The sequence below is a fragment of the Spinacia oleracea genome, chromosome 2 (genome assembly GCF_020520425.1).
Source record: "Spinacia oleracea cultivar Varoflay chromosome 2, BTI_SOV_V1, whole genome shotgun sequence".
In the NCBI taxonomy this organism is placed as follows: domain Eukaryota; kingdom Viridiplantae; phylum Streptophyta; class Magnoliopsida; order Caryophyllales; family Amaranthaceae; genus Spinacia; species Spinacia oleracea.
The window spans coordinates 90,988,573-91,001,681 of NC_079488.1; the positions used below are offsets into that span (position 1 = coordinate 90,988,573).

The 13,109-nt window shown below is 36.8% G+C and overlaps 2 protein-coding genes across 3 annotated transcripts; one reads left to right on the forward strand and one right to left on the reverse strand.

Annotated features, from left to right (window-relative positions):
* Positions 1 to 356: 356 nt before the first annotated feature.
* Positions 357 to 2,785, forward strand: LOC110806205 (probable serine/threonine-protein kinase PBL19). The gene is made up of 4 exons (XM_022011841.2): positions 357 to 1,220; positions 1,662 to 1,922; positions 2,046 to 2,168; positions 2,252 to 2,785. Exons 1-4 carry the CDS (start codon positions 858 to 860, stop codon positions 2,783 to 2,785), a joined length of 1,281 nt encoding a protein of 426 aa, XP_021867533.1. The 5' UTR covers positions 357 to 857.
* LOC110806206 (tyrosine--tRNA ligase 1, cytoplasmic) lies at positions 2,743 to 7,107 on the reverse strand. Of its 2 annotated transcripts, XM_056837301.1 has the most exons (11): positions 6,872 to 7,107; positions 6,629 to 6,776; positions 5,402 to 5,691; positions 5,210 to 5,306; positions 4,305 to 4,410; positions 4,122 to 4,204; positions 3,778 to 3,923; positions 3,577 to 3,682; positions 3,379 to 3,438; positions 3,171 to 3,230; positions 2,743 to 2,887 (listed from the first exon to the last, which is right to left on the reverse strand). In XM_056837301.1, the coding sequence occupies exons 1-10, from the start codon at positions 6,973 to 6,975 to the stop codon at positions 3,210 to 3,212; spliced, it is 1,161 nt and encodes a 386-aa protein (XP_056693279.1). In that variant the 5' UTR covers positions 6,976 to 7,107; the 3' UTR covers positions 2,743 to 2,887; positions 3,171 to 3,209. The 2 variants fall into 2 exon arrangements, with proteins under 2 accessions (XP_056693279.1, XP_021867535.1); XM_022011843.2 differs by lacking the exon at positions 2,743 to 2,887 and having other exon boundaries at positions 3,028 to 3,230.
* Positions 7,108 to 13,109: the final 6,002 nt, after the last annotated feature.

Consider the following 13,109-nt stretch of genomic DNA (forward strand, 5'->3'; position numbering starts at 1 on the left):
ATTTACAAGTGGTGTACAATAAATATTGTACATCGGAGTAAAAAATAACTCAAGATGTTTTAAAATCCTAATATATGTAAAAAATGTCTATTTTTTAGTGATAAATTTTTTTTTTGATAAAAAATATTTCTTCAAATCACTAATAATGTACGGAGTATAAAATTACAAAAAAAATGGTTAAAGTTATCCCCTGTACTGCGTGACCTTTTGCATTAATTAATAACCTTAATTTTCAATCTAGGCTTAAGGTAGATAAGCAAGTCAAATCATAGGTTTCATTGACAAGTTTAATAAATCACCTCTTTTGACTATGACTATAAATTACACGTCAAACTAACTCTGAATTTCAATTCATTTCCGTGCCACCAACGGCAAACCTCCCTTTAATATTCTCTCTATCTGTTTCTCTCTCCTCCTCTCTCTTTCTTTCTCGTCAATTCCCACTCGTTTTCCCGCAAAATTCAATTTCATTTTCCAAATTACTTAATTTGGTCTTCCTTATTCTTCTTCCAGACTTCACCTAATCAATTTGATTGCCAAAAAAACTTGTGTTTTCTCCTGATTATAAACATTATTGACAAATTGTACACTCAAAATTTATGTCTTTCCAAGTTCTTACCAATAAATTTTCAACTGGGTTTCTATTCCTTTTTGGACAATTTCTAGAACAAAAAGCTGGCAAACAGTCAGCTGCTAAACCCAATTTGGTGAGTTTTTAAATTAAAAACTTTAAACCCTTTTTGTGCAGCTAACTACATTTGAAACTTCTTTAATGGGGTTACGCGGTTGATTGAACAAACCCATCGTTAGCTTTGGTATTAGCATACAAGGTGTTTGACGAAATCCCTAGAGAAAAAATGAAGTGCTTTTATTATTTCAAAGAGAAAAGTCGTTCCAGGGGACATAAATCAGCCCCTGAATTGCGAAACCCATTTAGCAAATCAGATAACTCTGCCCCTGATTCTGGTGGTGGACTGATCAAATCAACTGGGTCCGAGGTTTATCGTCGTGGGATTTTGGATTTATATGAAGAGAAGGCTCCTAATTTAAGGGTTTTTTCATTATCCGAGCTTAGGATTGCTACCAATGATTTTAATAGGAAGCTGAAGATTGGTGAGGGTGGTTTTGGTTCTGTTTATCAAGGAAAGATTAAGGTTGTTGATGGACAAGGTGAGCCTACATTGGTTGCTATAAAGAAGCTTAATAAGGATGGCTTTCAGGTATGATTCTGATTCTGTAAGCCTTTTGTTTCTTGCTGTTTACATTTTTATAGTAGTTATTAGCCAACATAAGCTCAAGAATTTAGATTAATTGTTAAATGTAGTCCAGAGATATTGTTTCACGTTATAAAAAGTTTCAGGTAATCAAGTTCAGATAAGTTTAGGTAATCAAGTTAAGATAAGGGCTCAAAAGTTGAAGACATAGCTAAGAAATAAGGGAAAATAAGTTCAAGTTTAGATCATTCAGGAGGAGTTTGAGGGGTTTGTAGGTCAGCAAAAAAACATAAGTTATGACCCCTGTACCAACTAGAAGAAGCTTTCTGTTGAGCTAGTCTCAAGTATGTTTCTTCATAAAAGCTTGTAGCAGGTGCAGTATACGTATACCAAGCACATATTTTCTATACAGGTTTTATATATAGTCTCTTGTTTTTTGCCTTGTAGGGTCATAAACAATGGTTGGCAGAAGTTCAGTTTCTTGGTGTTGTGGAACACCCTAATCTGGTGAAACTGATTGGGTATTGTGGTGTAGATGGAGAAAGAGGGATACAGAGATTGCTGGTGTATGAGTACATGCCAAACAGTAGTTTGGAAGATCATCTTTTCAAGAAGACACACCCAGTACTTCCTTGGGAAAAAAGAATGCAGATAATTATTGGAGCTGCTCAAGGATTGGCTTATTTACATGAAGAACTAGAAGTACAGGTGTGGCATGATCATTGATCGATGATGTAGCATATTCTGTCTTCTTAAGACAAACTTATTATACAATATTCAAAATTAGGGTTTAGATACTAACTGTTCCTATATTGGCTGTTTGTTATGCAGGTGATATTTCGTGATTTCAAGAGTTCAAATGTACTGCTGGATGAGAATTTCCAGGCAAAGTTGTCAGATTTTGGGCTTGCTAGGGAAGGTCCAACCCCTGGAAGTAGTCATGTTTCAACAGCTGTAAGTGTGGAAGATTAAATGTTATTCAAGTGCTTGTTGTTTGTGGAAAGAATAAAAGAATAATAGTTTTACATATAATATAGGTGGTTGGCACACATGGGTATGCTGCTCCAGATTACATAGAAACAGGACATCTGACATCAAAGAGCGACGTATGGAGTTTCGGTGTTGTATTGTATGAGATACTAACTGGAAGACGATCGTTAGAAAGAAGCCTTCCGAAAGCGGAACAACAACTATTGAACTGGGTGAAACAATATCCAGTTGATGGTAGAAAGTTCAGCTCAATAATAGATCAACGTCTGGAGGAGCAGTATTCTCTAAGTGCAGCTAGGAAAATAGCAAAAGTAGCAGATAGGTGTTTAATGAAGAGTTACAAGGAAAGGCCAAAAATGAGTGAAGTGGTAGACAAGTTGAAGCAAATAATGAAGACAACAACAGATGAAGATGAAGGACGTAATAGCAGTAGCAGTCCTAGTGAGAAAGAAGAAGACAAACAAATAGGAGTTTCAGAATCTGCAAGAAGACGATTTGCTCATCTTGCCAAGCTTGGTGAGCAGGTGGAAGGCGTTGGTAAGAGAAGATTTATGATCATGCAGAGAGCTAAGGTTTCATGATTACAGACTGCTTTCTCGCTTACAAGTTTAGGAAGAAAAAAAAACATGTTTTCGTTATTATGTCTCATGTCTGTCTGTATGAGCTTTGTAAATCCAGTTCAGTTGTTTAAGGAAAGCCCTCTTGCGAAAGATTAACGAAAACATACTGTAACATCTCGATCAACTGGACATTTCATATACTGCAGTTTGCCCAGGGGCGATTTTTGGATCTCGGAAAGGAATTTCAAATACAACATAACCAATTGTCTAAACATGTAATCTTCCATAATCAATGAATTCCGTATACATAACTCAATTCGCTAAATTCATGCAAATGTTACAAACAAACAAACAAAAAATAAAGCTGCAAACAGAGGTTTCTAATTGTTATTTTGGCTATATTCCTTTGAATGGTGGATATTGATGATGGTGGCTTGGTGGTTGACTACCTGGTAACCTTGTATGACTGGAAAAAGAATTAAGAAAACAAAAATGTCAGGAACCCCAAATTTCAAATTTTATAACTGGGATAAAGCACCAAAATCTTCAAATTTGATCCCAAATCACAAAGGGAAACATTGAAACCGACAAATCGAAGACGAGGGAGTACAAACCTTGATCCTCTTCAAAAGCATTTTCGCATTGGCATCATTGGTGAAGTGATCTCGGACCGGCTGCCAGATAATGACAATAAAAATCATTAATTTATTTGTTTGAACAAGTTAAAACTAATTTGGTGTTAACTTATAAATTGGAGTAAATAACAGATGCATTTTCTGCAAAATAGTGTACAAAGGGCATTCAAATTTTACCTGCAAAATCTTATTCAGTGCCATTGTTAAAGCAGGTTTCACATCCCCAGGATGCAAAGCCTCTGCTTCATAATCAGCTGCTAATTCTTCAAATGTCTTGTAGGTCCTGAAAAACACAGTAGAATAACAAGGGTAAATCAACATACAGTATGTATGTAACCAAGTATTCAGAATAGAGATCCTCGGGTAGTTAGGGCTTACTTAGGTCCACCATATTCAATTTTGCGTTCCACAGTAAATTCCTTGAACCATGGCAATACAATGTACTTCACATATTCCAGACATGGATTTTTGTCAACTATCTTTGGTGGACAGTAAGCTTTCTTAATCTTTGCATTAATGTCAGCCTGAGGAAAATAAATAAGACGATAAATTTTAAGTACAAAGCTCATCGATCTATCTCAGTTCACTAAAGAATTGGACCTTTGCTATTTTGTTAGTTTTTTTTGTAACATGATGGATAATTAATGAAAAAAAAGCTCCTTACGTTTTATCAAATAAAAAAATGGTGAGATATTAAATCAAAGATCTCTTTTGTATCTTACCTCTGTATCATCCATGTAAATTGCAGATGACTCGATTGACTTTGACATCTTTTCTTGCCCCTCTTTCAAACCCGAAAGCATATCTGTGAAACACCATCAAACAAGCTAACGAGTCAACACAAAACCAACCAATGATGACAGACACTGATACAAACAACAAGAATACAGAGGACAAATACATACGGTGTGACAAAATGACTGGCTTGTGCTTTCTTTTGATATCATCACAGTACTCCCGAGCAAGCACATTGACCTTGCGCTGGTCCATACCAAGCTGGCAAATGTCCGCCTATTTAAAAAATGTACTCAGGTGTCAGAATAGAGAAATATGTTAAGGAACTAACATAACCATTCATTTCAACCGAATGTATGTCATGAAAGATAATGCTCACCAAACCAAAAAACGAAAAGAAAAATAGGTAATATATTGATTATAAATGTCAACATGAATTTAACTAAAAGCCTAGTACCTAAAATATTACAGATCTGCAAGACTTTACTGATAGTACCCATGACACAAATATACAAGTCAGCTAAACCAAAATCACCACCTAAATAAAAATAGCTAGCATGGATATGAATGCTTACAAAATACATAACCCAAGCAACAACCCACCAAAGTACCGAAAGGAAGCCACATGAGTTGAACAGCCTGAACATATGACAAGGGATGGTATCTCCATTAGAATTGCAAGCTAAACCTATTATTGATCACTCTGAATTTGAAAGTAACAATTACAAAAAAAAAACATTTAACATATACGATATGATCAGATCCCACAAGTATCACTTCACGTGTCCACAATTTCTCGCAACATACTCTAATTGTCTTCCCTTCTATTTGCATGTGTGACTGAGTGTGTGCCTGGGCAGAGTATTTTTAATACACCAATTCTTTTTGGCGGACAACAAGGAACACATAAGTACAACCTCAAGAGGCCCATTAACTCAACTCCGGTATTCCCAATTCCCATAATTCCGAAATGAGCAAAATTGATTTGACAATTTTAAAGAGTACCCTTAACAAATACGAAGTACAAGTGTAAGATAAAAATGAGTGAATAATCTAAACATAAAAAATATGGTACCTTCAAGAAAAAGATATCTGCACACTGCATGCAGGCATAAAAGATCTGAGCACCATCTAAATCATCTGGGTCTTCACGACCCATAATTTGACAACACCTGAAGCAAAAATACCATGGGCCATTAATATAGCTTAACCGACATAGGGAACTGAATCAAACTAATAAAAATTTGTGGAAAAACCCTCCACTCACCTCTGAAGCCTTGGCAGTTTGTTCTTCGAAGCTATATCCAACACAAGAGGCCAGTACTCATGCGCACGTTCATTGATTTCTTTTTCGGTCCACAAAAACTCGACTCTTCCAGAATCAATATCCATTCCAGCAGCCTTCCAGATTTCAATAAAGTACTTACCCACCTCTTGAATCTTCTTCATATCACCTCCCATTTTCTTATTCAATTTGGCAAACAAATCTGCAATCCATATCTTTACTCTACAACCAGCAGATACTAACTTGTTCACATTGATTACCTTCATAATCCCCTGAACATGTAGCAGGACACCAATTCCAACATTAGCATAATAAACCAGATTCGGTAGCTTGCAAGCCCAATTATGTTAAAACAATAAAACGCTAATCCATTACGTTTATCAATAAGTTATACCTCATAAATCAATTGATGGATCGAAACGAAAACAATAGACTAAAGGACCTTATGGCCTGTATGGGAATTAGGAAGTAGATTTAACCGCCCTCTAAAACACACTTAGAAACAAGAATTTCAAATTACAGATAAGCACATGTCATTATATGTTCTTTTGTTCTCTTTCTACCAAGCTAATCTTTTTCTAGTTCATCCCTTTCCTCTGTTGTCCTTCCCTGTCTTCTATTTTAGGCCAGAGCAAAAATACACATGCTGTTTGAAATATATAAAAAGTCTCCACAAGTTATCACAAGTAGCAAAATAATGGAGGGTTAGACTTGATGATGCGCATCTTGTTAAACTCCCAAGAATAAAATTCAGATTTGAGTCAATCAAGTTTTAAATGATATTGTTATTTTCTATTTCCATTTTCTCAAAAGCAATATAATTTAATTCCACGGAATTACAAAAATTACAGTAGGATTGAAATTTCCAGAATTCAAAATACTTGTATTTCCCAAACATCAAATTTGGAATTGAATTTCTGGATTATAAAGCCCATCATTTCAAATGAGTTAATGGTTTCCAAAAACTACCTTGGCTAATTTGCAATGTTCTTATCAATCAATAAAGAATTAAAGACAATAGACTACATGTTCTTATGAATCCTCGACACTCCTGGCATCTCACTAAGACTCGGCTGATCATAAAAAGCCAAGTCTAACATTTGTACCCATGCCTGATTAAAGCTATTCACTACATGTTGAGAAGATTGAGTTTATCACTACAACTAAAATTCACAAGGCATAATTGCCGATCAAACACTTCATAATTACCTGGGCAACATGCATTCGTCCAGATGGTTCAAACCCATCATAACAAATAGGCTCAGCTTTGTTTTTAAGAAGTTGCAGAAGCTCCGATTCTTGAATGCACTCCTCCCCAATACTTCTTATGATCTCATAACGTTCTTCGACTGACATCCTGTAATTAATTGAACAAATTACATACTAACATTAAATTGAATTTCAGATGCATACGATTAGGATTTAAGAGAGAGATGAGTAGAGGTGTTTTACCCGGAGGAGGAGAGAGAAGAAGAGGACTCAGGGGCGGCATCGCTGATGGAGAGAGACTGAATGTCTTCCGCAGGACATTGTTTCTTTGCTTCGTCGTCCTCCATTTCAAAAGATTGTGCGAGGGGAGAGTGGGGTGGAGGCTTCGAAAGATAGAACAAGGTTGGATTAGGGTTTTCAGTATTATCAATCTTTGTAGTTTTTTTTTTCTTTTTTTTATGGTAGGAACAGAAACGAGCAACGCAGCTAGAGTGCTGCTCTAGCACAAGAAGCTAGATAGTGAGCTCTAGCAAGAGCTGTCAAATGTGTCGTGCCGAGTCGGGTCGTATTCGTATTCGTGTCGAATATAAACGAGATGGAAAACCTCAATATTAATACGACCCGTTTAATAAATGTGTCATGCCGTGTTGCCCGTTTAACTAATTGTGTCGGAGGCTCTTGACACTAACCCATTTTTTTCATGTTCGTTTCATGTCGTGTTTGTTCAATAAAGTTGGTTCTATTATTTAGGTTTATCACCAAATACATTGAATTATTGGTTGTTTTTTCTTAGGCTGTTTAAGTCGTGTCAGTTTCATTTTGAGAATTTCAACACTAACCCAACCCATTTAATTAAACGTGTTGTGTCGTGTTGACCCGTTTAATTAAACGGGTCGTAAACCCTTGACACTAACCCGCTTTTTTCGTGTCTGGATTACGTCGTGTTATAGTGTCCTGTCAGATTTTGCCAGCTCTAACCCTAGCCATAACACTCCTAGGAACCTTAGAACAACAAAATAATTTAAATTTTTAACCAGAGTATGGATATCCTTCGTGAGAACCGCGATTTCTAACTTTGCTTTGTCCAGATGCTTTAAGGAATTGACAACTTCCAAAACAGTCAGTTTGCACCTGAATCCTATTGTCTACCAACGCTCCTTCTTGGCTCGCTTTCTAGACTGCCATCATTTTTGTGTAGACCGGTGAGATTGCTCTTATAGTTTCTAGGCCTTCACTTGTCTGCCCCGCTAATCTACAGATGAACCAACCAAATCCCGCATGAACATCATCAAACATCTTTGTCGTTGGTCCCATTTCCTTCCAAGCACCATCCGTAGTAATTGTTGTTGGAGTGTCACCCTCTGCAGAACATATGCTCCAGAAATCATTACTTTTTTCTCGCACCTCGTGTTGAACATGATTTACGCTCGGCCGGCTACTGATTACACTGAATATATGCTCTTGAATGAGAGAGCCAATTCGTCGGGGGCTAAAGAGGCTCCCCCTGAACACTATTTCATTCTGGATGCTCCACATAATGCTCAAAAACACCTCCTCCTCACCAATTGGGCTTCTCTTTCATAAGAGATTAAGGAAGTTCTTGGTCCAAGACCCAATTTCGGACATAGGGCACCAATTCGTATGCCAAACACTGATCCCACCCATATTCTTCTACTCATCTCGCAATCCCACAGCAAATGGCCCAAAGTTTTCGGCTCTTGATTGTAGAACACACAGGTCGTGTCAATGGCCACCCCTCGTCTTTAGAGACCAGCCTTAGTGGGTAGCGCATTCCACATTACTTTCCACCCAAAGAGCTTATATTTTTGCATCACCTTCATTTTCCATAATTTTTTCCAGAACAGCTCCTCCTTTTTCTCTTTGTCAGGGTTACAGAGGAATCTACAATCCTATTTGACTGTAAATATTCCAGAGTCATGCCACCCCAAATTTGAGTGTCCTCGTGTTGATCCTTGCTCAAGTGCGTAGAAAGGATATTGCGAGCGATAGATGATGAAAATAAGTTTCATATTGATATGTGTGTTTTATATAGTGTTTCACCCCCGTCCCTTAGTACTTTTTTGTGTAAAATGAGCTCTTAGAAGCCATTTTTAGTACTAATATGTGTTATTTAGTGTTCCTTGAGTTTCAGGTTCAATTATGAGAAATTGGTCTTTTTAGACCCGTTTCGTGTTGATTTAGGCTACTACACGAGCCCGAGGAAGTTCGGGACCTTTATCGTCGACTTTCGGGAGCCTTAGATGCTTATGGTTGAGCCCCGAGAGTTAGACTCGGTGATATGGGCGAAGGATATTGAGGATTGCAAATCGCCCTGTGAGCTGAGGGCGAAATGCGACCATCGGGCGGAATTAAAAGGGAATTGGAGCCATCTACACGCGCCCGATCGGGCGCAGTTCGCCCGGTCCGGATCGGGCGCCCATCAGAAGCAGATTTCAACATTACGCAAACCGCCCGATCGGGCGGAATTTGGCCCGATCGGGCCGACTATCGAGCACTTCGCCCAATCGGGGGAAGCGTCGCCCGACCGGGCGACGCCAACCTCTGCAGCTTTTTCGCGTGGTTTCTTTTCCATTTTTAATGTTATTTTTGGGCAAACTATATAAGCTAGCCTTTATTATTTTGTAGGAAATCTATTCTAATACTTAGTTTATTTCTAGTTTTTTCTCTAATTGTTCAAATACTTAGTTTTTAATTCCAAGTAAAAATTCAAGCTTTATTATTTATTTGTTCTTCAATTCGGTATTGCTTCTTACTTTAATTTACTTTATTGCTTTAATCATGTTTTCCATTATGTTAATTGCTTTGTTATTTATTATCATGAGTGAGTAGTTTAATTTCTAGGGTTTAAGGGGATCTGTGAAAGCATGATTGGGATTATTTGTGGACACGATTAATTGATTGATTGATCATAATTTCTATAGCTTATTATTATTGCTCGTCAATTCTGTTCGGCCGGACTATTTTGATTTGAGTTTGATTAACCTTAGATTATGAGCCGAGAGGTATAAATCTGATGTTTTTGGTCTGTGGCTATTAGATAGGAATTATTTCTAGTACATAGCGAGAGCCTGCTAGTTGTTTTATCCTAAGGAATTCATAAGATTCGAGAGATGCATGTTTTCCTAGTTATGATTGTTAGTTGATTGTTATTGTCCGTTGTCCAATCCTGGTCTGCATTTATGGTGAACCGCTGCCCTAGATTCCTTTAATATTGTTATTTTCCGATTTGATTACTTGCTTTAGTTTGACATACAAATCAACCCAACTCTTGTTACCAGTAGTGTAACACCCCGACAATTCTCTCTTTTCTAAAATAACTTTTTAACATAAAACGTAGAGAATTATCAAGGCATTATCGCCCGTGTGAAAACGTAACGGCTTATTCAGAATTTTGCAGCGGAAAACATAAAACTAACTTTTAGGTTCATAAATAATCGATTACATATTAAGTCTAAAAACCAATTAACGGAAATAAGGAAATACGAATAGTACGACAAATTTCAAATCCAAATTAACAAACCAAATCACTTAACCAAACAAATCTAAATACAAGTTCTCTAATCCCGATCCCAATGATGCATCATCTTCAAACCTGTAGATGGGCAACGCTTATTGATCCTTAGAGACTGCTCACCAAAAATGGGTCATCACAGGATCAATAAGGCATAGCCATGATCAACACACACAAACAAAGCACGTAATCAGCAAAGCTGAGTACTACATACTAAAAGCAATAATAATCCTAACATGATACTAATAAACGAACCATCCTAACATGATACTAATGAACATAAATAAGGGCAGACAAACATGATAATTTGACGACCATACTTGACTAGACTAGGCTAGACTTATAACAATAATATTATTTTAGTTGAAATAGACAATGGACCGAGTTTTCTAGCTAGAGGCTTCACTAAGGAAGACGAGGTACGGGCGTGACTCCGTAACCTCAGTGACCTGCGATATCGAGGAACGTTTGAATAAAAATAGGACACGGTGATCAATCCGTTCCGAATAAAGGCCATGGGCTACCACCATGAACCCCAACTCCTGTTTGTCCGTCACTTTAGACGTGCACAATCTAAAGCTATTGCTACTCAGTTTCACTTTACATGATTTACAAGTTGACAACCTGTTATGACTCAACAATCACATAAGGCATACAATCCACATTTATTCACAACTGTTTTTATCTTGGAATTAAGTAAGTGATCACAAAGGTATCAAACAAGACTCATTCCAATTAAATTCAACCTTTCCTTTAATACTGATCAACCCCCCTATATGGGTATAAGGTTTCAACTTACTAAACAAGGTCCACGACCCTCATAAAGTAGTGAAAAACTAAAAGGGAACAATGAATAATCAATCTTAATCAATATATATAAAATAATCTAGTGTTCCCAATCAAACATGTTTGCATCAATCATCTACTAACATGTTATAATCCTTGTAAGGAAATACATATGTTCAACATGTCCATCCAACAATATTAAACATGAAATTCCGACCAAAAGAGAGAATACAGGGGGTGCTCCCAATCAAACAGAGTCTCTTAAACACTTTCAAAAGTCGCCTACGCAGAAATTTCCGCCTAAAACAACCAATGAAGGTTCCCATCAATTTCTTATCATTCGCAACCATGATAAAGCATTCCAAATACGTCCTAAACATATTTAGAACATTCTCCAATATCGAAACTTAACCAATTAACCTCTAAGCATAATAATAATTATATTAAGGATCCCAAATCTTAAACTCCAATAAACTTTCCTTTTTAAATTTCCAGCAATCTAAAATAATTTAAAGCTTACTCAAAATATATTGGACATCTTTAGAATCATAAAAAATAATAACTTTAATAATATATAATCGTTCTATTATGATTTAAAGCCATTAAAACCTCAAAAGTCACACTTTACTACTTAAAGGCACAAATTTAACCAATATAATATAATCTGAAAATTAGTAACTTTATTATATAATTCGTATAATCTGAAATCTATAATTTAAATCATAAAAACTATAACTTTAATTCAAGAAAACATAATTCGAATTAATAAAACATGATCAAACCCTAACTTATATTTTAATCAACCAAAACTGAAAATAATTAATTTATAATATCAACACCAAATCTGAAAATCATATTCAAACCATAAAGATTATAAATTTAATTCAAGAACATAAATCAAATTATTAAAACATAATTAAACATTAATTAGTTTTAAGGGTTTAGAAATAACCAAAAGAGAGAATACAGGGGGTGCTGCCGGCGGCAGGGCGGCGCGGCAGGTGGTTGGTCGTCGGTACTGGGCGACGCGGCTGGTGTCTCTAGGGTGGTCGCACAACGGTGGTGGTGTTGTGTACTCCTATGGTGGTAGCCAGCGACGAAGAGGAGGGGATAATTGATGGCTGGCAGTGCCGCAGCGACGCTGCAGGTGAGCGGCGCCGGGTGGAGGGAACCACGAAGGTGGCTGGCGGTGCTTGGTGGTTGGCGTGGCTGCGCAACAACAGAAAAGGGTGAGGAAGAGAGAAAGAAAACGAAGGAGAAGAAAGAAGAAACAGAAGGGAGAGGAGAGTTACCGGCGGCGGTGGTAGAAGCCGGTGACTTGCAGATGTACGGCGGCGGCGGCTGGGCAGTGGCAACGGAAGTAGTGAAGAGTGAGGGAAGAGTTCCTTGTTCACGTGAATATTGAAGAAGGGCTTGGCTTTGTGTTTTACACTTTTACGTGAAATAAGAGTAGAGAAGGGAGGAAGAGTTGCTTTGGGTTTTTATGGTTTGGGCTTTGCACAATGGACTAGAATTAGGATTTTGGTGTTTTTTATGATTCGAATCCAAAACTGAATAGGATCGTTTTCTAAATTCAATCGATTTTCGTGATTCAAATTCTTTTCAACTTAAAATTCTAAAATTATTTTTGATTTCGTAAATCGTTGAAAATATTAAAAATGTAATAAATAAATATACGTTAATTATATATTTATTTCTAAAATTCATAAAATCTTATTTAAATGTATTAAATATACGTTAAAATTATATAAATAAAATGTATAAAATTACGGGGGATTACAAGTAGTCTAGATTAGTAATTTAATAGTAGAAAGAACGCATGTTTCCCTGTGGATTCGATCCTGACTTCCCTTGCTACCTAGCTAGTGATATTAGGTTTATCTTTGATTAGGTGATTGTAGACACCTACTTTTGTCCCCATTCCCGAAAGGGAAAGGTTCGATGATGAAAACATAAATCTCCACTTGACAACGCATCTCCTATAAAAAAACGAATCTCAATTCCCCTTTTCATTTCACCCGAAACCTGCTATTTATAGAAACCTGCTAAAAATAGTAACTGCCGTAAAGGGTAGCTTCTAAAAGTGGCAAGTCATAAAAGATAGAAACCTGTCAGAATTAGGTGTTGCATTCCGACATAAATCCTAAATGAGATAGAAAACTG